The 23,664-nt window shown below is 42.4% G+C and overlaps 1 protein-coding gene across 2 annotated transcripts in view; it reads left to right on the top strand.

Moving 5' to 3' along the window:
• The window catches only part of uap1 (UDP-N-acetylglucosamine pyrophosphorylase 1), a 32,634-nt gene extending 16,233 nt beyond the window's left edge, over positions 1-16,401 (top strand). Inside the window, exons 4-10 of one of the 2 annotated variants that reach the window (XM_055642303.1) lie at positions 26-198; positions 4,809-5,002; positions 5,140-5,280; positions 6,665-6,853; positions 10,041-10,088; positions 12,339-12,405; positions 14,478-16,401. In XM_055642303.1, the coding sequence (XP_055498278.1) occupies positions 26-198; positions 4,809-5,002; positions 5,140-5,280; positions 6,665-6,853; positions 10,041-10,088; positions 12,339-12,405; positions 14,478-14,570 (905 nt within the window). In that variant the 3' untranslated portion in view covers positions 14,571-16,401. The remainder of the gene's footprint in view (positions 1-25; positions 199-4,808; positions 5,003-5,139; positions 5,281-6,664; positions 6,854-10,040; positions 10,089-12,338; positions 12,406-14,477) is intronic. The other variant, XM_055642304.1, reaches the window with a different exon arrangement.
• The last annotated feature ends 7,263 nt before the right edge of the window (positions 16,402-23,664 follow it).

The raw sequence follows: 23,664 nt of genomic DNA, 5'->3' as shown, positions 1-23,664 counted from the left end.
GTTTCTAAATTATTTGGTTTTGCAGATGGAAATGGAGGCCTGTACCGTGCCCTTGGTAATCAAAAGATTGTGGAGGATATGGAAGATCGAGGCATTGCTTATATTCACGTGTATTGTGTAGACAATATTCTTGTTAAAGTTGCAGATCCAACCTTCATAGGCTTTTGTGTGGAACAGCAAGCTGACTGTGGAGCCAAGGTATGTGCATGTTCACTTCCTTTTGTAGAGGACAACAATTATTGCTACTGAGCCTGGTCTACAATCCAGTTTACGGTGTTATTAATGAATACCGACTTATGGTTAGACATGAAACATTCCACAGTATTAAGAGCAGGTGAGATCCTTTGATCTTGCAAGCAAAGTTTAAACACCCAAAATGATTAATCTGGCCATTTGTGTCACTGGAATGTGGAAATTTGCCATGGGAAAATTGGTTCCTGCAGACCAATTTCCTTTTGGGGATGAATAAAGTTCTATCGTATCGTATCATATCGTATATAGACAAAAGGTGCAGGAATAGGCCCTTCGAGCCAGCACCGCCATTCATTGTGATCATGGCTGATCATCCCCAATCAGTACCCCGTTCCTGCCTTCTCCCCATATCCCCTGACTCTACTATTTTTAAGAGCCCTATCTAGCTCTCTCTTGAAAGCATCCAGAAAACCTGCCTCCACCGCCCTCTGAGGCAGAGAATTCCACAGACTCGCCACTCTCTGTGAGAAAAAGTGTTTCCTAGTCTCCGTTCTAAATGGATGGCATAGTGGCACTGCTGGTAGAGCTGCTACCTAAGTGGTAAAGTGGTGTCTGTGTGGATCCCAAAGACTTGTTGGTTTGTAGTTTAACTGGCTCCTAGTGTGTAGGGAGTGAATGAGAAAGTGAAATAAGTGTGAAAGGGAGATTGATGGTTGGTGTGGACTTGATGGGCCAAGGAGCCTGTCCCATGCTGTATCTCTAAGCTAAACTGAATTTCTATCCTGCAGTGCTAACGCCATGTACAGTTCTTCAAACTTTTTTCCCTGTTTTTTTTCTCTCTCTTTGGTGGTGGTTGCCATTTGTCTGCAGATTATATTGTATAATTTACTGCCGACATTACAAGCATGAACAGTGAAGATAACAGGAACTTTATTTTATGATAGAGATGAAAACTACAAAATGAGGTGATTCTTACAAATCGATAGTTTGGTGTAATCTCCAGATTTTATTTTTCTATCTACTTCTGGATGACTGTTGAAGCCAGCATTTACACCCCAATAGACAATGCTTACTTAGAGTACTAGAGTGTCTTTTCCATATATTTATAAGGGCCGACATATCTCACAAATAAATGTCTAAACTAAATTGCACTGGAATGGTTCAATGGTTTTTAATGGCTCAATGGTTTCTTTATTGTCACATGTCTAGAGATACAATGAAAAGTTTGTCTGCATATTATCCAGTCAAATCATACTATACATGATTACAATAGACTTTCTTCTGGAGCAGCACACAGTCGCCACATTCGTGGGAGTTTCTGAAAAGTCTCGCATGGCCCAATGAGATGTGCAATTTCTTATTTTCTCTGATGGCACTGGATGGATGAAGTAGGGATCTGCCTGGCCCAGCCCGTTGCCGTCGGCTCCATCCACCGCTGCTCCGTGTAGCTGCCGCAGGCTGTGCTTGATCTACTCGCTCCCCCGGCTGCTGTAGGGCATCACACGGCCACCTCCACCACTCACGACCATCGCAAACCCTCCGTCCATGGCCTCTAGCAGTTCACTGAATGAATCGTGCAACCGACCAGAGTGAACACGGATTTGCCAGCACTTTACAAGATATGATCGGCTTCACCTGTGAGGAGAGATCTGAGAGCTAATCTATTCACTTTGGTCAGAAATAATTAAGAACTTGGTTCTATTAGTGGGTGGGTCGGTGATGGTGGATTAACACTTATGATAATTAACAGTAGAAACCAAAAATCTGTTTTTAATTTAACGCATGATATTATAATCTTGGGATGCAATGCCTGAATAGTCATGCAAACCTACCCAACAATAACTTGTAAAAAGGAAATTAGGTATTTATTTAAAAGCAGTTATTTTAAGGGGCAAACAGAATGTAAGCATGAAGAGGTCCAACTAGGAAGAGCTTTCAAAGACATTGTACTGCAAGGAAGGTGAGAAGCCTCTTGCAATCCTTTGATTCCAAACTGTTCCTTGAGTACTTAATACAAGAAAGAAGTGTTACCTAAAACTCCCATTCAAAGTAGCAGTAACCTAGAACTCGTTAGAACAGTTAAGTTCTAAGTGACGTTGAATACTCAAAGGTTAATCTGTCTTGTAAAGAAGACAACAGCTATTACTTGATAATGACTTGTAGTCATAAGGAACTGAAGATGCTGGTTTATAAACAAAGCCAAAAGAAACTGGATTAACTCAACCGGTCAGGGAGCATCTTGACATGATATATGAAAATGTATTTCCCATTCTTCACCATCTGAGGCTTCAACCTTGCAACTCTGCATTTGAGTCCTTAAGAACTGACCTGCCATTGACTTGTTTAGTTTAGAGATACGCCACGGAAATGGGCCCTTAAGCCCACCGAGTCGGCGTTGGCAGGCAATCACCCTGTACACTAGCGCTATCATACACACTAGGGACAATTTACAATTTTTACTGAAGCCAATAAGCCTAAACCTCTGCGTCTTTAGAGTGTGGGAGGGAACTGGAACATCCGGCGGAAAGAACCTGTGGGAAGAACGTACAGACAGCAACCGTGGTCAGGATCGAACCCGGGACTCTGGTGTTGTAAGGCAGCAACTCTACCGCTGCGCTGCCTTCTATCTATCACTTTCTCATTAGTCTGTTGCCAAAGGTACATTAATTTTCGGAGAGCCTTTGAGCTCCCAATTGAGGTTTGGTTTGAGACAGTCGAATTCTCTGCTACTTGTCAACCATCATCCGAAGGATTGAGCCCTGCAAGTGCTGAAGGTCCTCACTGCCTGCCTTAACCTTTTCTGAATATCTCCCCCCCCCCCCCCCACTCAATTAGTATACAGCTAAGAAATGCTATGTAGGCTTTCTATGTCTGTCACTTGAGAGGAAGGGTGTATTTAAACTTTTTTTTAAAACTTCTTTGCAGTCTGCATTTATTTTAAAGTACATCACATCCCATCTACTCCCACTCTGAACTCTCCTTCATGCGAGACTACCCTGCAGACTCCCAACTCCTAGGAGCCAGCAAGCTTACCCTTTCCCAGGGCCATATTTAATCAGAAACTTCACATCCTGGAGATCCAAGTGGACCACAAACTCTCGCTGATCTCTGGGCTCTTGCAATCTGGCCAATTTGCAAGAGGGTGGAGGAGGAAGAATCAAATGTAACTGCTGGTTAGCAGCTCTTGAAGACTCAGCACACTCTTTTCCAGTTTGGAATCTTTGGCGCTTGTTTCAACCACAATGTATTTAAGAGCCACAGTCTGGTTGCGCAGGGTAGCATTAACTGGATCTAGGCACTCATGAAATCTCTCTCCTCATACCACTGTCTTTTCTCTCTCTCCCCCTCCCTTGCTGATCAATGCAGCTGATGACGTACAATTAATTCTGGATGTGGCCTAAATTAATTCAAACAAGCAGGCTGCAAAAGTAGGTATCCGGCTTCAAATGCTGTCAAGTGCCAAGCGCAGAGAAATTCCAATGGTTACATTGGTACTTTGTTTGTCACATGTACCGGGGGTGCAGTGAAATTCATTTTTGCAGAGTTCAGTGCAAGTATATCTATACATAAGCTCGTGGACAAGCATCTCAGATACGGTACAAGTATACAGTACTAGTACATTGAGACAATATACAGTGGCGCCATTTTCAATTTCCTATTATAGGCGTGGAGTTCCTAATCTGACCATGAAGTCCTGTTGTCCTGGCAACGTTGCAGGGTCTACCTGGCCAAGTGTAGCTGTGGTGTTCTGAGCAGCACCCGATTCAGCCAAGCCCCAGGTTGCTGCAGGGCCTCTGCAGCCCAGTCCACCCTCGAGGCCGTGCACTCTCTTCCTGCTGCTGATCGGCTTACTGGTCAGTTTGTTTAAGAAAGAACTGCAGATGCTGGAAAAATCGAAGGTAGACAAAAATGCTGGAGAAACTCAGTGGGTGAGGCAGCATTTATGGAGCAAAGGAATAGGTGACATTTCGGGTCGAGACCCTTCCTCAGACTTACTGGTCAGGTGCAGTTTCCACAGAAAAAGCTGCTGATGGTGAGATTCAGTTTTCTGAGGTAGTGGTGGTGGTGTCTATTTCTGATGGGATTCAAGTCAAGGGTGGATGCAAATACTTCACTATTCATGTTCTCCACAGATGCTGCCTGACCCATATCATGGTCCATGAATCCGTTTTGAAGAGTTTGCAAAATTAGCTCCCTCGAACAAAGATTATTTCCCAAGAAGATTTTTTATGACGTTTTTACTTTTAAATTGCACAAAAAATAATGAGAGGAATGATAAGGAATTGTGTATGCCATTTGCAGTTCCTTTTTACTACATAAGGAAAGAGCACCTTGATTGTGATTTTTGGTTTACTTGTGTTGGTGGATATTCTGAATGAGCATGTGCATATGTTTGGGGCCCAGTCGATTTCCATTCTGTGTTTTCTCAAATTCTTGATGTTGGAGAGAAAAATTGTTGACTGTAAAATAAACTAAGCTTGGAAACTTATTGGTGTCAGTTTATGCAGTTTTCGACAAGTGGCAAAAGATTATTGATGTAACATGTAAGATCGCTTTTGCTGTTGGGTAAGTGAATCGACTAGTGGTTGTTTAAGATATTTTTTATTTAATTTCAGGTAGTAGAAAAGACACACCCAACCGAGGCAGTTGGTGTTGTGTGTAAAGTGAATGGCCTGTATCAAGTTGTGGAGTACAGTGAGATCACCCTAGCTACTGCCCAGAAACGGAATGCTGATGGACATTTGATGTTCAATGCAGGGAACATCTGTAACCACTACTTTACACTACAATTTTTAAAGGACGTTGTGACGTAAGTTAAAATACGTTCAAATACATAAGGTTCATTTTGCAAGTATGGTTGTTGTCAGTATCCATTCAGTAAATATTTGACTGGTTCACCATTGCTGAATAAGTCTATTTTTATTTTTTTGTTTCTTTGTTTTGTAGAATCCATGAGCCTAAATTGCAGCATCACGTTGCCCGGAAGAAAATTCCTTACATTAATGATCAAGGTCAACAAATTAATCCGGACAAACCTAATGGAATTAAAATGGAAAAATTTGTGTTTGACATATTTCAATTTTCCAAGTAAGTTTTATTTGCGCGAATGTTCTAATACATTTTACTTCTCTATAGCTATGGTAAGAAGGATCTCGTGCTTTAGCATAACTTGTTCAAGAGGCCATTCTTCATTTGAGGGTGGATAATGGCGGCATAAGATGACAAAAACGCACAATGAAGAATGCCACTGCAGCCGACAAAGTTGTCTTCAAGGTTTCTGCTAATAGCAAAGTAGGAGAAATATTTTGCAGAAGTAAGGAGTCGGGGACCAGAAGGAGCTGCAGACTATGCTGAACGGAGGTAGCTTTTAACTGTCGAGATCAATTCTAGGAGTTGTGCTATGCATTTGGATGCATTGTCTTGTGTTCAAAGCTATTTTATCAGATACACTACTTCGCTGAGAATTTTGTGCAGCACAAACTCGCCCAATTTCATGACCTCCTCAGTCTCTCTAAATCGTATCAACTTCTTTTAAATAAGAATTGCCATGACACAAGGTAATCTTTCACTGTGTTGTAGAAACATAGAAAATAGGTGCAGGAGGAGGCCATTCGACCCTTCGAGCCAGCACCGCCATTCATTGTGATCATGGCTGATCGTCCCCTATCAATAACCTGTGCCTGCCCTATCCCCATATCCCTTGACTCCACTAGCCCCGAGAGCTCTATCTAACTTTCTTAAATCCATCCAGTGACTTGGTCTCCACTGCCCTCTGTGGCAGGGAATTCCACAAATTCAGAACTCTGGGCGAAAAAGTTGTTTCTCACCTCAGTCTTAAATGACCTCCCCTTTATTCTAAGACTGTGGCCCCTGGTTCTGGACTCGCCTAACATTGGGAACATTTTTCCTGCATCTAGCTTGTCTAGTCCTTTTTATAATTGTATATGTTTCTATAAGAATCCCCCTCATCCTTCTAAACTCCAGTGAATACAAGCCTAGTCTTTTCAATCTTTCCTCGTATGACAGTCCCGCCATCCCAGGGATCAATCTCGTGAACCTACGCTGCACTGCCTCAAGGATGTCCTTCCTCAAATTAGGAGACCAAAACTACACAATACTCCAGATGTGGTCTAAGCAGAGCCCTATGCGACTGCAGAAGAAATATTGCCCTGTTATAAATGTTCTTGTGGAATTATATATTGAACTTTTAAAATATGCAGAAAATATGTTGTTGTATTATAAGCTGTTTAAGGGCCTGACCATCTAATTTAAAAAAAAATGTAAGCTTTGTTAATCCTTTTGTAATGTTAATATTTCTGTCAATTTAAAAAACTATTTGCTGGTACAATGTAGCAACAAAAAAGCGCTGAATAAATGTATATAGTTGTATTTAAGTTTTTATTTTCATGCTATGTGAAGTCTAATATTCAGTTTCCAATTCTTAGAAGTTACTTAATGTATATTTTCACAGGAAATTTGTAATATTTGAAGTCTTGCGAGAGGATGAGTTCTCTCCATTGAAGAACGCAGATAGTCAAGATGGGAAAGACACACCTACAACTGCACGCCATGCATTGATGTCTCTCCACCATCGCTGGGTACTAAATGCAGGTGGGCACTTTGTTGATGAAAATGGATCAAGGATTGCTGCAATTCCCAGGTATGTTGTTTGGCAAGCTATATCTTTCTTTGTTAGCCCCTCCTAAATCTGTTGGTTCCCACCACCTGATTAGACGAAGGCAAGGTGCATGCAAAGCTCTTCGCCTATGGGTTTCCTTCCGAAAACATGTAGGTGTACATCACAGTTCACATGGTTTGTGGCAAAGTTGAAATTATTGAATACTCTACCGACCGGTATTTTGGGATGACTTCCACAACACCGCTTGCAGTGATTTGGAAATTCTATCTAGGGATAGTAAAACATGTTGGCCATGTCAGCAATGCTGCGTCCTGAGAATTAATACATGAAGCAAATATTGATGGTTTAGTGCATTAATAAAGCCACCATATTTGTAGTGAAAGAGCTTGCCTTTTAAAATTGTGTGTATATTTCTGTGTTTTTAATTTAACTCCCTCGTTGTTGACCCAAAAAAATGAAAACACTGAATTTTCTCGGCAGTACCCATATGCAGCGGTGACATTAGGAGGCGTCTTGCATGTCGTGTCAATGCATCATCAATATATTCCTACAGCACAGAAATACTACATTGTGCAACTTTCAGCAACTGGAATGGAAATGGTTATCACATCCTGATTATTCTTTAAATAAGCTCCATATACAGTATAGTGTACTCCAGATATACTTTCAAAAGTATACTTGAGCTATAACCTCAATATTTGCATTCAATTATCCTACCAATAAAGAATAACATTCTGTTAGCTTTTCTAACTATAATACCTGCATACTCTCTCCCTTTATTGCCAAGATAGCCTGTCCCTCTAAGTAATGAAGCTCTGAAGTCTTCATTTATTTTCTACTGTAAAAGTGGACAATTTCGCATTCTCTCACTTCATACGCCATTTGCCTGATCGGCACCCGCTCACAGAACCTATCTAATCTTTTTGGTTAAGAAAGAACTGCAGATGCTGGAAAAATTGAAGGTAGACAAAAATGCTGGAAAAACTCAGCGGTTGAGGCAGCATCTATGGAGTGAAGGAATAGGTGACGTTTTGGGTCGAGATCTGAAGATGGGTCTCAATCTTTTTGGTTGGCTTGATAACTTTGAAAATTTCTAAGTGCCCTTCTATAGCATCTTTAGTAATAGATACTCCTTATGTTAAGCTAACCAGAAAGTAATTTCCTCCTTTCTGATTTAAAAAAAAAAAGTTACACTCACTATTTTCCAGATGAATGAAGCTTTCTTGAAACAAGGGGATGTTAGAAAATTTAAAGCAGTGCAGCTACCTCATCAGCCACTTCACTTAAGTCCATCACAACCCAAAGACTTATTAGCCCACAGCTCCAGCTACTTCAAGAGTCAAGAGTCAATTTAATTGTCATTTGGACCCCTAGAGGTCCAAACGAAATGCCGTTTCTGCAGCCATACATTACACACAAATAGACCCAGACACAACATAATTACAATTTTACATAAACATCCATCACATAGCTGTGATGGAAGGCCAAAAAAAAACTTATCTCTCCACTGCACTCTCCCCCCCCCGATGTCAGAGTCAAAGTCAAAGCCCCCGGCTGGCGATGGCGATTGCCCCGCGGCCATTAAAGCCACGCCGGGTGGTGCGAGGTCGCACACCGGGTCTTGGTGTTGGAGCCCCCGGTGTGCGCTCGCAAGTACCCGCGGCCATTCCAGCCGCGCGGGGCGGTGTAGTGAGGCCCCGCTCCAGGAGCTCTTCGACCCCACGGGCGGGAGAATCAGCTCCGTTGCAGGAGCCCCGAAAAGCGGTGTCTCTCCAGGGATCCGCGGGCTCCCGGCGCCGCTGTCCGCAGACCGCAGCAGCAGCCCCCGACTCAGCAGCTAGAGCATCGGACGCAGCAGCAGCAGCAGCAGAGTTCCTCCACCACTCCAACCTCTCCGGTCTCGGCCAGATCCGCGACGGCAACGGTGAGTAGCACCAGAGTCCCCGGCTTCTTCCTGTTGGAGGCCGCTCCTCGTTGCGGCCTCAACGACAACGGAGCCCGACGAGAAAAAAAATTGGGTCTCCAGTCACTAGGGAGAGATTTAAAAGTTTTCCCCCCCCCCCCCACCCACCCCCACCCCCCCCCAACACACACCCCAGCAAAAAATAACAAAAACTACATTAAAAGCACAGACAAAAAATAATAAAAACGCGGACAGACTGCAGAGGCCGCTGCTGGCCAGAGCCGCGCCGCCTACCGGAAAGCATTCTGCTTGTGGCAGAGTTTAAATTATTGAATGCTCTACCGAAGTGTGTACTGGGATGACTTTCACCACATCGATGGCAGCCATTTGGAAAGGTTCTAATGGCCACTTCCCTTCTAATTGTAAATTTCATTAATTCCTCACCCCTTCCATTTCCCAAGCACTTGTTCTGCTCTCAGCTTTTGTTTGAAATTCTGAACTTCATTGATGGCATTGACATAATGGCATTCAGATTATACTTTGATATGTTTCCCATTTTAGGTCACTTTAAAGTTGCTACTGTATAAAATATTTCCCATGCTCTCGCTATTTCGTACTTCAATTTAACAATCAGCTCAACGGATGGTTTTCAGTATAATAGATTTTCATAGCAGTTCCAAATTTCTGAATTAGTCATAGGATATAATTTGTATTTGTTTCTTTAAAAATGTCCTTTATCATATTTCATAATGTTTAAATTTCACATTTCTATTTCAATAAAGTTGTAATGGTGGTGAAAAGTACTGATCGCTTTTTCTTTAATTTCCTCAAATGAATGAATATATGCATGTCTGACTACGTATTTAGGTGATGAAAATTGGTGCAGTATTTAGAAAATTACATTTTAATCTAATAGTTATCACAGTGCTTTTGTGGAAAAACTGGAAACTCTGTTTAATTATTGACAACCACTTTTATTAAGTTCAAGATCTCTAATACGAAATGTGTACTATGAGTTTACTATTTTGCAGATGAATTTAAAGTAAACTAACTAGGTTGTCTCGGACCCTGTCCTGCTTTCATTGAAAGAATGAGGAGAAAATTGAAAACATCGGTGTTATCCATCTTTCACCACGTTACAAATTCTATTAAAATCCACATCTGAATATTAACTACATTTTATGCCTAGTAGAATTTGTTAATTTTTATTTTGATCCCAGTTTTTATTTGTAACATTTTGTGGTTTTGTTGCTTTTTTTTGGCTTTTTTTTTCCCATTAACTCACTTTTTCTTCCCATGTGGCAGTTCGGCGACTGGAATGTCAGAAGCAGTCACTGCTGTTGTCAATGACAAGTAAATATCTTGGGTTCAGTTTAATGCATGGTGATGGGTCACGGGTGCTTCGCTAAAGCAAGACACTAGACTGAAGCAAAATACTTACCTCAATACACTGCCAGTGTGTAAAAGCTCAAAGCAAAGCACAGGTTTTCTTGGGTATTTTTGTCTAATTGTGATATTTTAGCTCTCTCCAATGTGCTTTGGAAACACATCAAGGTTAGATGAGCAATTGTCAATTGTGAAGGGTGCATTATTTTTGTTAGCCAAGTCCAAACTTATTTTCCAAACAAAATTTTAAAAGATCTACCTCAAATATGGAATAACAGAGGTCTTTGTGCACCTTCAATACACACTAGTTGGAATGTAAGGGAGACTTGCTATCAGACCGGCCTGGTCTGATTTGGTGTTTTTTGCAAATACTTTTGTCCTGTATAGATCATTATATCTCTTGTAAATGAAAGATAAATGCTAAATAAAAAGTTGTGTACTTAGCCGGACTGAATTACAAAATATTAAGACATCCAAATAAAGTTGTTCCTTATCATACCCTTTCGTTTCCCCCCCTCCAATTCCCTTCCACCAATTTCCCTTCCTCTGGCTTTACATTTCACTCCTCCTTTCTCCTTATCTGACATTTTTGTCGCCTTTTCATCTCTCATCTTTGTCACTTACTCCAACCATCTGCCAATGAAACCCTCTTCACCAGTCACCACCGATCTCTTTGCAGGATTTATCCTTCCGCCACCTCTCTTTTGTAGCCTTCATTCCCCCTAATATCAGTCTGAGGAAGGGTTCTGATCTGATATGACGCCCGTCCATTCCCTCCACAGATGCTGCCTGGCCTGCTGAGTCCCTTCAGCACTTTATTTTATACCTTTACACGTTTTGTTTTCAGTTTGAGAATCCTTTGCTCTTCAATTTTTTTCTGAATTGTTTGTAATCGATCTGGTTGTAGATGTCCATTTGCACCCAAAGCTATTGAAATATTTGATTTGCTCGTTTTTTTTAAGGATAATATTTTCATGTCATTGTTTCTCAGAGCTTTGTTCAATTTATGAAATGCAAATTGACTCCACAATGTCATTGTTCCTCAGAGATAGTTCATGTCCATGTCCTTTTTATTCATCATCTGGGTTTAGACATTGGCAGTTGCTGGTAAATGCTTACCTTATTAGATGCGTGGTGAAAGGCACATACTAACACAGAAAAAGGTTTGAATGCATGGATATTTTTAACATGTTAACTTAAGCATTGGTGGTTGGTTGGGTCACTTGTGTTATGTCTTCTAAAGAATCTATCCACAATTAGATTAACCAAAATTATTTTAAAATTATGTTGCCCTTTTATTCCATTATTGTTAATGATGATTGAGCAGAAAAGTGTATTTGAGCACACTGATTACAAAGTTAACTGAAAGTAAATTGGCTCAAGCATTTGTTTTGAGTTACGTTTTAGTTTTGTGTAGAGATGCAGCATGGAAACAGGCCCTTCAGCTCACCGAATCTGTGCCGATTGTTCACACTAGTTCTGCATTATCCCCGCTTTCTCATCCACTAAATTTACAGAGGCCAATAATCCCGCATGTCTTTGGGATGTGGGAGGAAACCCATGCCTCGCAGGGAGAACATGCAAACACCTCACTGACATCCCCCGAGATCGGGGTTGTGCCTGGGTCTCTGGCGCTGTGGGGCAGCAGCTCTACCAGCTGCATCATTGGGCTGCTATTCTTCCAAGCCAATCTTTATGCTCATATGGAAAATTGGCTTGAATTTCTTGAACCTACAAAGCATCATTTCTGGAATCAAATAGCTGGGTCAAAGACCGTAGTTATGTTATCCAAGCAAGAGTTTAATTTGCCATGATTATAAACTGCACGCTGATTTGATATTTTAAATGCAAAATATTCCCTCCATTTACTCTTCTGGAGTTTTGATCCATCTGTGAATGTTCTGTTGACTTGCAGCATGGGTTTGAACCTTGTTGATGCCTCCAATTGATCCATAGTGATTGAGATTAAACAGTCCCTCTTGCAATGAATGCCATTATCACAATCCAGGGAACTGGTGATGCCCTGTAGTTATAAAATCAATAACCAAAAATAATAGTTTCCAATTCTAATTTGATTAAGCCTTTAAAAAACCCATCAATATTTACTTAAATGAAATTAGATATTGTTTTGTGTATGGTGGTGAATAGATTCTAAGAAGATTTTTATTTGTTGAGGGAATACCTTTAAGTTGCTAAAAATTATATTTTACTTTTCAGTATGAAAGAGTTGACGGATCTTCCAATAAAATGTGAAATTTCACCGCTTGTGTCTTATGCTGGAGAGGTGAGTATGTTTAAAGGATGGAGGAATGCCGTAATATTGTTGGTCGGTTATTAGAAGCTGTAACAAATAGTATTGTAATTAGTTTCAAATGCTTACGGCTAAGGAATTCCAATTTAGCAAACATTTCTGATCGGTGTTTTCAATTAAATATTCAATTTTGTGAATATAATAACCAACGGGGTGGCACGGCGGTGAAGTTGATGCTTCGCACGTCAGAGACCCAGCTTTGATCCTGACTACGGGTGCTGTCTGTACGGAGTTTGTATTTTCTCCCTGTGACCGCATTGGTTTTCTCCAGGTGCTTCATAGTTACATAGACAGATGAAGTTAATCAAGACCAGTGTGAGATGTTGCACAATGGGAGATCAAATGCAAGAGGAAAGTATACAGTAAATGGCAGGGCTCTGATGAGGAGCATAAGTATTGATGTGTAGAGCGATCATGAGCTACAAGTTCAAGGCTCCTTGAAAGTGGCAACATAAGAAGATAGTGGTAAAGAAGACAAATGCCATGCCTGCCTTCATTTAGTCAGTCAGGAAGTCATGATGCAGCTGTATAATTTTTTTTTTTAAACCTGTGGTCAGGCCACATTTGGAATATTGGATGCAGTTGTGGGTGCCACATTTCAGAAAAGTGGAGGTTTCGGGGAATCGTATAGAAGAGGCATACCAGAATGTTGCCTGGATTGGAGAGCATTAGCTACAAGGAGCGGTGGGACCAACTCGGATAGTTTTCTTTGCAATGTTGTAGGCTGAGGAAGCAACCTAATATATAAAATTATGAAGAGCTTAGGTTAGAAAGTCAATTTTTTCCCCCTCTCACAGTGGAAATATCAAAAAGTTACTAGAGAGTAGAGGATTAGGAGAGCAGGGAAAAGTTAGAAGATCTATGAAGCTTTTTTTTTTTACAGAGCATGGTAAAAGCTGTGAATATCTGCCAAGGGTGGTGGGATGAAAGCAGATAAGATGGTCTGGAAGCTTTTTTTTTTTTACAGAGCATGGTAAAAGCTGTGAATATCTGCCAAGGGTGGTGGTGAAAGCAGATAAGATGGTGATGGTTAAGAGGCAATATAGAGGTGCATGAACAGGAAGGGAATGGAGTCATACAGACAGTGTGTAGGCAGATGGGCCCTTCAGGCCAACTTGTTATGAAACACAGATTCCCCATCTGAGCTAGTCCCAGTTGGCCCATATCCTTCAACCTTTACTGTCCATGTACCTGTCCAAATGTATTTTGTATGTTGTTAGGGTACCTGCCTCAACTACCTCTTTTGGTAACTCGTTACATATATCCACCACCCTCTGAAAAGGTTGCCCCATGGGTTCGTATTAAATCTTGCCCTTTTCACCCAAAACATGTGTGCTCATTTTGGATTCCACTCCACTGGGTAAAAGGCTCTGCATTCACCCTATCTATTTCCCTCCTGATTATTTTGCATCTCTCTAAGATCATCCCACTCCCTCCTGCACTCTGGGAGAAATAAAGTTCCAACCTCTCCCGCTAGCTCAACCCTCATATCCTGGCAACATCCCTGTAAATCTTCTCTACTCTCTTTCCAGCTTAACAACATTCTTCCCATCGGGTGGTGCAGCGGTAGAGTTGCTGCCTTGCAGCGCCAGTGATCCTGACGACGGGTGCTGTCTGTACGGAGTTTGTACGTTCTCCCTGTGACCACACAAATTTTATCTGGGTGCTCCAGTTTCCTCCCCCACTCCAAAGACGTACAGGCTTGTTGGTTAATTGGGTTCTGTAAATGGTCCCTAATTAATTGGCTTCTGTAAATGGTCCCTGCAGGATCGTGGGTTGGTTGCTGGTCATTGAGGACTCGGTGGGCCAAAGGGCCGGTTTCCATGCTGTATCTCCAAAAGGTGTTTTTCTTTGTAAGTGTACAGCATGGTGACCAAAACTGAAGACAGTACTCCATATGCGGCCTCACCAACATCTTGTACAGTTGTAACATAACTTCCAACTTCTTAATTAGATTAGTGGCATTGTCGGCAGTGACAGTATTCTCCAATTGTTCATATGACACACAGTCTTTTTCGTAGAGCTAAAAGAGATGTGTGTTTCAGGGTCTGGGAAAACATGTTGCAGGACACGACTTCCGTGCTCCACTGATCATCGATGAAAACGGGGTCCATGAATTGATCAAGAATGGCCTCTAAAATGCGTGAAGACTACCAGCAGACTGAAGTTCCTTTTGAAGACATCATTGTACAGGAATTAAACTTTGGGACAAAATCCAGTTAGCACCATTTGTACATTGTTCAACATTACAAGACGTAGTTTTATCTGAATTTCTTAAATTATTTTAAACAAATTATTTTCTTTGAAAGAAAATTTTAGTAAACTATTTTAGTTTTCGGTATTTAAATCATTACATGCATTATTACGGAAACGGGATTGCTTGTTGAAAAGAATAACATTTGTTTCAGGGTACGGTTTTTGTAGATCTAAAATATTATTTTACATTTTTTTAAATAAATTGCCGCTCGTTATAGTATATAAGGCACTGTCAAGATAATCAGTTATTAAAACCCTTCCTGTAGCAATAATTAAAATATCATGTTAAATGAAGGAACAACGCAAGTTGGGGAAAATGCAGCACATGAGTTATTGCTCATATTCATGAATGAACAATGATATGGCATCACTGCATATGTTGTATGCTTTATGAAGAGTTTAAAATTATACTAATGATTTGTAATTTGATCTGGACTGTTTTATGCATAATTTCCATGTCTTTTACAGTGATCCTAATCTGCTGAGCTTGCAATATATACAGTAAACCCTCACAATAACGGACCTCTTTATAGCGGATTTCAGTTATAGCAGACCGAGGTTCCCATGAAAAAGCCCCCACCCCCTTCCGCCAGTTTCCCAAAGAGCTGGAGTCGCGTAGCGGGAGCTTCGGTTGTGGGAGCAGAGGGAGGCAGCAGCATGAAGGCTGCGTGTGTACTGGGCCCGTCCACTGGCGTGCCGCGTGTGGGGCCGACCTTTACATTGCCTCCTGGCGTATCTGTCCTCACAAACATGGGTTAATCGGCAATAACAGACATCAGCCCCACCATGGTCCATTATTGTCTGATTTTATTGTATTGCAGTCCAATATTATTCATTGTTCTACAGTTGTGTGACTTCAGTTTGGATGTTATCACAGATTTAACCTATGTTTCAGTGGTTTCACTTGTACTAAGAAAAGAGAGTGCTGCAATATGTGGAGCTGCCTGCCTTGCTGTGCCAGAGGTTTGGGTTCAATCCTGACCTCTCTTTCTGTCTTTCTCCTTTTTGCCCATGTGGGTTTCCACCTACATCCCATAGTGGTAGGTAGGTTAATTGGCCACTAAATCACCCCTAGGTTGCAGGTATATCTTGGAATGTACTGAGAGTTAGACAATAGGTGCAGGAGTAGGCCATTTTGGCCCTTTGAGCCAGCACAGCCAGTCAATGTGATCATGGCTGATCATCCCCTATCAGTACCCTGTTCCTGCCTTCTCCCCATATCTCCTGACTCCGCTATTTTTAAGAGGTGATGGGAATGTGGAAGAATAAAAATTGGGGTTGACTAAGGGTTAGTTGATGGTTTGTTGACCAAATGGTAGTTGATGGTTAGTGTGGGCTTGCTGGGTAGAAGGGCCTGTTTCCATGCTGTATGAATGTATAAGGTCTGCTTTCTATATGTGGGGGAGGGTAGTTATCTTTTGAAATGTGACTATTATGAACTGCTGTTCTAGGGTTCTGAAGTCCATTTTTAAGTTATATTTTGTGCAAGATGAAAATGATGCTTTATCTTCTTTATCGATGGGATCTTGTTACTATTGGGTTACATCCACCAATCTTTAAATGAGCAAAAAATGTATTGTCATAATAAATTCAGAACGTGTGGCTTTTGCAACATTAACTATCCACGTGACGTTCTTTGTCGTACAATATTTATAATAATTGTTTTGGTAAATTTGACAATTTTATTGCCAAATAAAATCATATTTAATTATATCTTTGGATGTTCATTTTAATTATGGATATTCATAATTTAGAAAACGGATCAATGACTGATTTGCCAATTCTACCGTTCTGATCAATGGGTACTATTGTCGAAAAATAGGCGACAATATTAACAAGGTTATGTTGGAGAATGAATGACAAACAAAATTCTGGGCATGTGCTGGTGGCCCAAGGAATGCTACTCTTCCTAACGCTCTTGTTTCTCCTCTCCATACACTCGGGTACATACTCAAGAGTCAAGGGTGTTTCATTTTCAAATGTCCTGAAACAGAACAATGAATTCTTAACTGTAGCGGCACAACAGATATGTAAACATAGTACTCTGTAAACACCTTAATAAACTACAATAGAAGTTCAATAGATAGAGATAATAGTGCAAAGTCAAAAATAATGCCACCAAGTCTATATAATGCAGGGCCTATTTGTAGGTGGTAGTGTTTAATAGCCTGATGGTTGTAGGCAAGAAGCTGCTGCTAAACCTGGAGGTCGAGACAAAATGCTGGAGTAACTCAGCGGGTGAGGCAGCATCTCTGAAGAGAAGGAATAGGTGAAGTTAGTTTTCATGCTCTGATACCACCTTCCCGATGGCAGGAGTGAAATTAGTGTGGGCAGGATGGTGTGATGCTGGCTGCCTTTTTGAGTCGGCTATGCTTTAAAAAAAACATCCACTTGGACAGTGTGCTGCTTTGGCAGGAACCTGGCACAAGTTCCTGTTCTTCAGATTTTCTTTTTTCACAATAGCATGAGCACCTAAATGTACCATGGCCGCTGGCTGTTTACCACTGCTGTTTACCATGCTCTGCAACTGTTCAGCCTTGTCTTTGGCAGCAGAGCGGCAATACACCTTTCTGGATTTGTGCCCCTAGCCATACAAACATCTGCCTTCTTCCTCCCTATTGAGTTTCTTAGCACAGTTGCCCTTAGACATTTGTTCCTCACCAATTGTAAATGCTGTTCCTGTGGTTCTGGCTCCATTTTGGGCAGCACAGTGGCGCAGCTGGTAGATTTGCTGCCACATACATTAGTACCAGAGACCCAGGTTTGATCCTGATCTCTGTTGCTGTCTGTGTGTGGAGTTTGCATGTTCTCACTGCGACCCCATTGGTTTCCTCTGGGTGCTTCGGTTTCCTCCCACATCCCCAAGATGTGAGGGTTAATTGCCTTCTGTAAATTCTCCCAAGTATGTAGAGAGTGGATGAGATGGTGGGATAAGGTAGAGCCAATGTCAATTGGGGATCAGTGGCCAGCATGGGCCGAAGGGCATGTTTCCTTGATGTATCTCTAAGCTAAACTAAAGATGCTTGCATCCACCATTTCAAGCAGAGAAACCAGATTCAGATTCAGATTCAATTTTAATTGTCATTGTCAGTGTACAGTACAGAGACAACGAAATGCATTTAGCATCTCCCTTGAAGAGCGACATAGCAAACGATTTGAATTAAAAAATAAATAATAAGTGTCCGGGGGGGGGGTGGGGGGGGGTGGGGGGGGGGGAGGGCGAGGCGGGTGTGGTTGGCAGTCACCGAGGTACGTTGTTTAGTAGAGTGACAGCGGCCGGAAAGAAGCTGTTCCTCGACCTGCTGGTTCGGCAACGGAGAGACCTGTAGCGCCTCCCGGATGGTAGGAGGGTAAACAGTCCATGGTTGGGGTGAGAGCAGTCCTTGGCGATGCTGAGCGTCCTCCGCAGACAGCGCTTGCTTTGGACAGACTCAATGGAGGGGAGATTCAGAGAGACAGAGCAGTTGCCATACCATACTGTGATGCAGTTGGTAAGGATGCTCTCGATGGTGCAGCGGTAGAAGTTCACCAGGATCTGAGGAGACAGATGGACCTTCTTCAGTCTCCTCAGGAAGAAGAGACGCTGGTGAGCCTTCTTGATCAGAGTAGAGGTATTGTGGGTCCAAGAGAGGTCATCGGAGATGTTGACTCCCAGGAACCTGAAGCTAGAAACACGTTCCACCTCCGTCCCGTTAATGTGGATGGGGGTGTGCGTGCCGCCTCTGGACTTCCTGAAGTCTACAATGAGCTCCTTGGTCTTCTTGGAGTTAAGGGCCAGGTTGTTGTCAGCGCACCATGCTGCTAAGTGCTGGACTTAGTGACAGTGCTAGTGTAAAAAGTGCTCTGAGGTATCCTTGCCTTCCTTTACTTTAGACTTTAGAGACACAGCATGGAAACGGGGCCTTCGGGCCCACTGAGTGCGCTGACCAGCGAGCACCCTGTACGCTAACATTATCCTGCATATTGGACAACTTACAGAAGCCAATTATCCTACAAAACTACATCTCAGGAGCAGGGGAGGAAACCGGAGAAACCCTATGACGAACCAATTCCATGCAGGCTGCACCCGCAGTCAGGATCGAACCCAGCTCTGGTGCTGTAAGGCAGAAACCCTCTGCACCACTGTGCTGCCCACTGTTCCTCTTCCTTGTGGTCACCCACTCCTCTCCTGACTGCCTTTCCTTCAGTTGCAGGTTCATCACCTTTTTAAAAATGCATTATCTGCATTAGTTTCAGCTTTACAGTCTTCAATCTGGCACTCAAGGATGTTGGACTTATTCCTGACGTTAGTTCTGTTTGCCAGAATTGCAGCCTTGTCCATAAAATGTTTTGAAAAGATTTGTCACATTTTCCTAACTTTTGTATTTACTTTACCACAATCTTGTATTATTCTTTAAAATTAATAACTGCAATGCCAATGCAAAACAACAGTCGTTAGTGCAACCAGTGACAGTCCATTGAAGTTTTTAGTTGAGGTTAGTGGTGCGCAGTGTTCAAGAGTCTGATAGTTGCTGGAAAGAAGCTGTTCTTAAACCTGGTGGTCCCTGTTTTTAGACTCATGGAAGGAGTGAACTGAGGCTGCGGCCTGGGAGGGGTGGGTCTTTGTATAATATTTGATTCCTCAAGTACTTATATAGTCTATACCCTTTGTGCTTTGGTTATTGGCCTGATCGCTGTATCTGCACCACCCACCTTCCCTCCCTCTACCTGTAACCATGATATTAAGATACCTTTCCTTCTATGCAAAGTGTTATATAGAGAATGCTGTGGAGGCCAAGTTAAGTGGATGCTTTTAAGTGCTTGATCAGAGAAGGCAGGAGAATTGGGTTAAGAGGGAAAGATAGATCAGCCTTGATTGAATGACGGTGTAGACTTGATGGGCTGAATGGCCTAATTACACTTATGACTACATTTTGCGAGTTTGGAGATTGTGGTTGAATATAGGAACTGCGTATATTTTCACCTGTTCATTCTTGAGTTCCAATCACTGGTGCATCTAAAGTTAATTGTGTATATTTTGAAGGCATCCTGTTTGCTACTACACTAAATCTTCTCAGATTAAGTTCACCTCTCATTCTCAAAAATCCCAAAGAGTATTGCTCTAAATAACTCAATCCTCATGCCTGTCCTTGTCTAGTATTCCACAATTGGATGCAAAGTCATAATTTAATTGCTCATTTTATATATCATGTTAAGAAATATGACTTTCAAAAAAATAGATGTCTTAAATCATCATACTGATCACAAAGTTAGAGCGTTCTCGTATGTCCAATCCAGGCTTTAGTGGATAAGCATTAAGGGGCTCAAAATTCATCACTCCAAGCTCTTTCAAAGTGCTGCAAACATGTCCGGTGCTTTCACCAGACAAGTCACAGTGAAAAGTTAACTTAAGTTGTACAAAGTAAGAATCTAAACTTTTTTTTGACCAAGCATATCAATTATTGAGTTCTTCTTTCAACGTCACATTTTGCGGAGATATGAACAACATTTGATTCGGAAAGAGCAGATGTGGGCAGCACAGTGGTGCAGCTGGTAGAGGTGCTGCCCCGCAACAGAGACCCGGGTTCAATCTGACCTTGGGTGCTCTCTGTGGAGTTTGCATGTTCTCCCTGTGGAGGAATTCAGCAGGTCAGGCAGCATCTGTGGGAAAGGACAGATAACATTTTCGGCCTGGACCCTTCTTAACCCCCCTCCCTTCTCCCCGCTTACTACTATCAGTCTAAGGAAGGATCCCAACCCAAAATGTCATCTGTCCATTCCCTCCACAAATATCTAATCTGCAGAGTTCCCCGAGCACTTTGTGTTTTACTCATTATATTAATGGATTAATATGAATATCTAGATATCCAGCCTTTTAGAAACTTCTATTACTGGGTCGGAAAGAGTTGCTGAATAATCCTTGACTTCCTATGATGGAACAGTCAACATTTCAGTTCTACTTTGAAATGGCTCCCCCTGAGAAATCTCAGTCTCTTCCTCCCAGACATTGTCGAGTGCCAAAAAGTGCTTCGATGCTCCGAACTGAGATTTTTTGTGAACTTTTTTTTTCGAGAATCAAGGAAGTTCCTCACTGCAACAGCCAAACTGGACACAGTTGTTGATTCTGGCCACAGAAAATGAATTATGGGGATAATGTGTTTCCAGCCTCTTACCGTAGAACAGTACAGGGTGGCACAGTGGCGCAGCGATAGTCACTGCGTTACAGCGCCAGAGACCTGGGTTCGATCCTGACTGGGGGCTGTCTGTGCAGAGTTTGTACGCTCTCCCAATGACTGTGGGTTTCCTCCAGGTACTCCGGTTTCCTCCCACACTCCAAAGATTTATAAGTTTAATAATAATCATCGTAATCATACTTTATTAGCCAAGTATGTTTCGCAACATATGAGGAATTTGATTTGCCACACAGTCACACAAATCAAAAGTAACAGAACACAAAAAATACATTTTAACATGAACATCCACCACAGCGACTCCTCCACATTCCTCACTGTGATGGATGGCGAAAAAAAAAACTTCAATCTCTTCCCTTCTTTGTCCTCCTGCGGTCGTGGGCCTCTAACCTTCCGTTGACGGGACGATCAAACTCCCGTAGCCGGCAGCGGGCCTCCTCGTCGGGGCGATCAAGCTGCTGCATCGGGGGGGGGGGAGGAATCTCAGCTGCCCAGGGTCTTGGAGCTTCCCGACTCGGTCTCTCCCGAGACTGCGAGCTCCTTGATGTTAAAGTCCACAGGCCACGATTGGAGCATCGATCTCAGGCTCAAAGTCAGTCCTGAGCAAGGTCTCCAGCTCCACAATGTTAGGCCGCAAAGCGATCGGAATTACGACCCGGAAAACAATCGCATCTCCGACAAGGCAAGAGATTGAAACAAACCAGAGACCATTTGCGCATACTTTTTAAACACACTAAAGATAACAAAAACAAAAGACAAAGGACAGACTGCAGGCGAGGCTGCCATCGAGGCACCACTCGGTGAGGTTTGTAGGTTAATTGGCTTCTGTAAAATTGTAAATTGTCCTTAGTGTGTAGGATAGTGCTAGTGTATGGGGTGATCACTGGTCAGTGGGGACTCAGTTGTCTGAATGGCCTGTTTCCACCCAGTATCTCCAGATTACAGAAACAGGCCGGTCATCCCACAATGTCCGTGCCGAACATAATGCCATGATTGACTCTTATCTGCCTGCACATGATCCATGTCCCTCATTCCCTGCATATCCATGTGACTTACTAAAAGTATCTTCATTGTCGCTATCGTACGTACCTCCACAACCACCCCGGCAACGCATTCTGGGTTCCTACCACACCCTTTCAAAAAAAAAAACTTGCCCCGCACATCTCCTTTAAACTTTGCCTCTCTCACCTTAAAGCTTTGCTCTCTAGTATTTGATATTTCCATCCTGGGAAACATGTTCTGACTGTCTACCTTTTCAATGTGGCATTGAGTTTCTTGTATGCTTGTACCAGAGATGCATTTTAAGAGTCTTTTATTCAGAGTAGGAACCAGAGGACGTATGTTTAAGATGAGTAAGATTGAGTCGGAACCTGACGGGCAACCTTTTCACACAGAGGGTAGTGAGCATACGGAACTATAAACGTTAAAGGACATTTGCAGCGATACATGGATAAGAAAGGTTTAGAGGGATATTGATCCAATGCAGACAGGTGGGATTAGCGTCGATGGGGCATCTTGGTTGGCATTGGCAAGTTGAGCTGAAGGGTCTGTTTCCTTGCTGTGTAATTATAACTCTGAGATGTACATTATCTGAAAACAGCTCAGTTACACAATCTAAACTGTTACTACAGATTGGACAATTAGGGCGGCATGGTGGCGCAGTGGTAGAGCTATTGCCTTACAGCGCCAGAGACCCAGGTTTGATCCCGACTACGGGCGCTTGTTTGTACAGAGTCTCCCCGTGACCTGCGTGGGTTTTCTCTGAGATCTTCGGTTTTCTAAAACACTGCAAAGACGTGCCGGATTATAGGTTAATTGGCTTGGTATGAAAAAAAAAGTTTGAAATTGTCCCCCGTGTGTGTGTGTGTATATAGGGTAGTGTTAACATAGAAACATAGAAATTAGGTGCAGGAGTAGGCCATTCGGCCCTTCGAGCCTGCACCGCCATTCAATATGATCATGGCTGATCATCTAACTCAGTATCCTGTACCTGCCTTCTCTCCATACCCCCTGATCCCCTTAGCCACAAGGGCCACATCTAACTCCCTCTTAAATATAGCCAATGAACTGGCCTCGACTACCTTCTGCGGCAGAGAGTTCCAGAGATTCACCACTCTCTGTGTGAAAAAAGTTCTTCTCATCTCGGTTTTAAAGGATTTCCCCCTTATCCTTAAGCTGTGACCCCTTGTCCTGGACTTCCCCAACATCGGGAACAATCTTCCTGCATCCAGCCCGTCCAACCCCTTAAGAATTTTGTAAGTTTCTATAAGATCCCCTCTCAATCTCCTAAATTCTAGAGAGTATAAACCAAGTCTATCCAGTCTTTCTTCATAAGACAGTCCTGACATCCCAGGTATCGGTCTGATGAACCTTCTCTGCACTCCCTCTATGGCAATAATGTCCTTCCTCAGATTTGGAGACCAAAACTGTACGCAATACTCCAGGTGTGGTCTCACCAAGACCCTGTACAACTGCAGTAGAACCTCGCTGCTCCTATACTCAAATCCTTTTGCTATGAATGTGCGTGAATCGCTGGTCAGTGGGGCGAAGGTCCTGTTTCTGTGCTGTCTCTAAAGTAAATAAAACCAAACCATGTTATGACTTTTCCAGCACAATTGTCATCATCTTTGACATCTATCTATGCACCTCTTTTCCCGAATATACTGTTAACCGTTGATTGGCCCTGCATCTTAGTTACAAATTCTTCAATATGAATTTCCTCCCGTTCCATCTGCACAATCTCAATGTCAATTAGAACCAGATTTTTGGAACCATCAGGGAACAGGTTTTTTTTGGAGCTACTCCA

This window comes from Leucoraja erinacea, chromosome 10 (genome assembly GCF_028641065.1).
Source record: "Leucoraja erinacea ecotype New England chromosome 10, Leri_hhj_1, whole genome shotgun sequence".
Taxonomy (NCBI): Eukaryota; Metazoa; Chordata; class Chondrichthyes; order Rajiformes; family Rajidae; genus Leucoraja; species Leucoraja erinaceus.
This window is presented reverse-complemented; position numbering and strand designations above follow the sequence as displayed.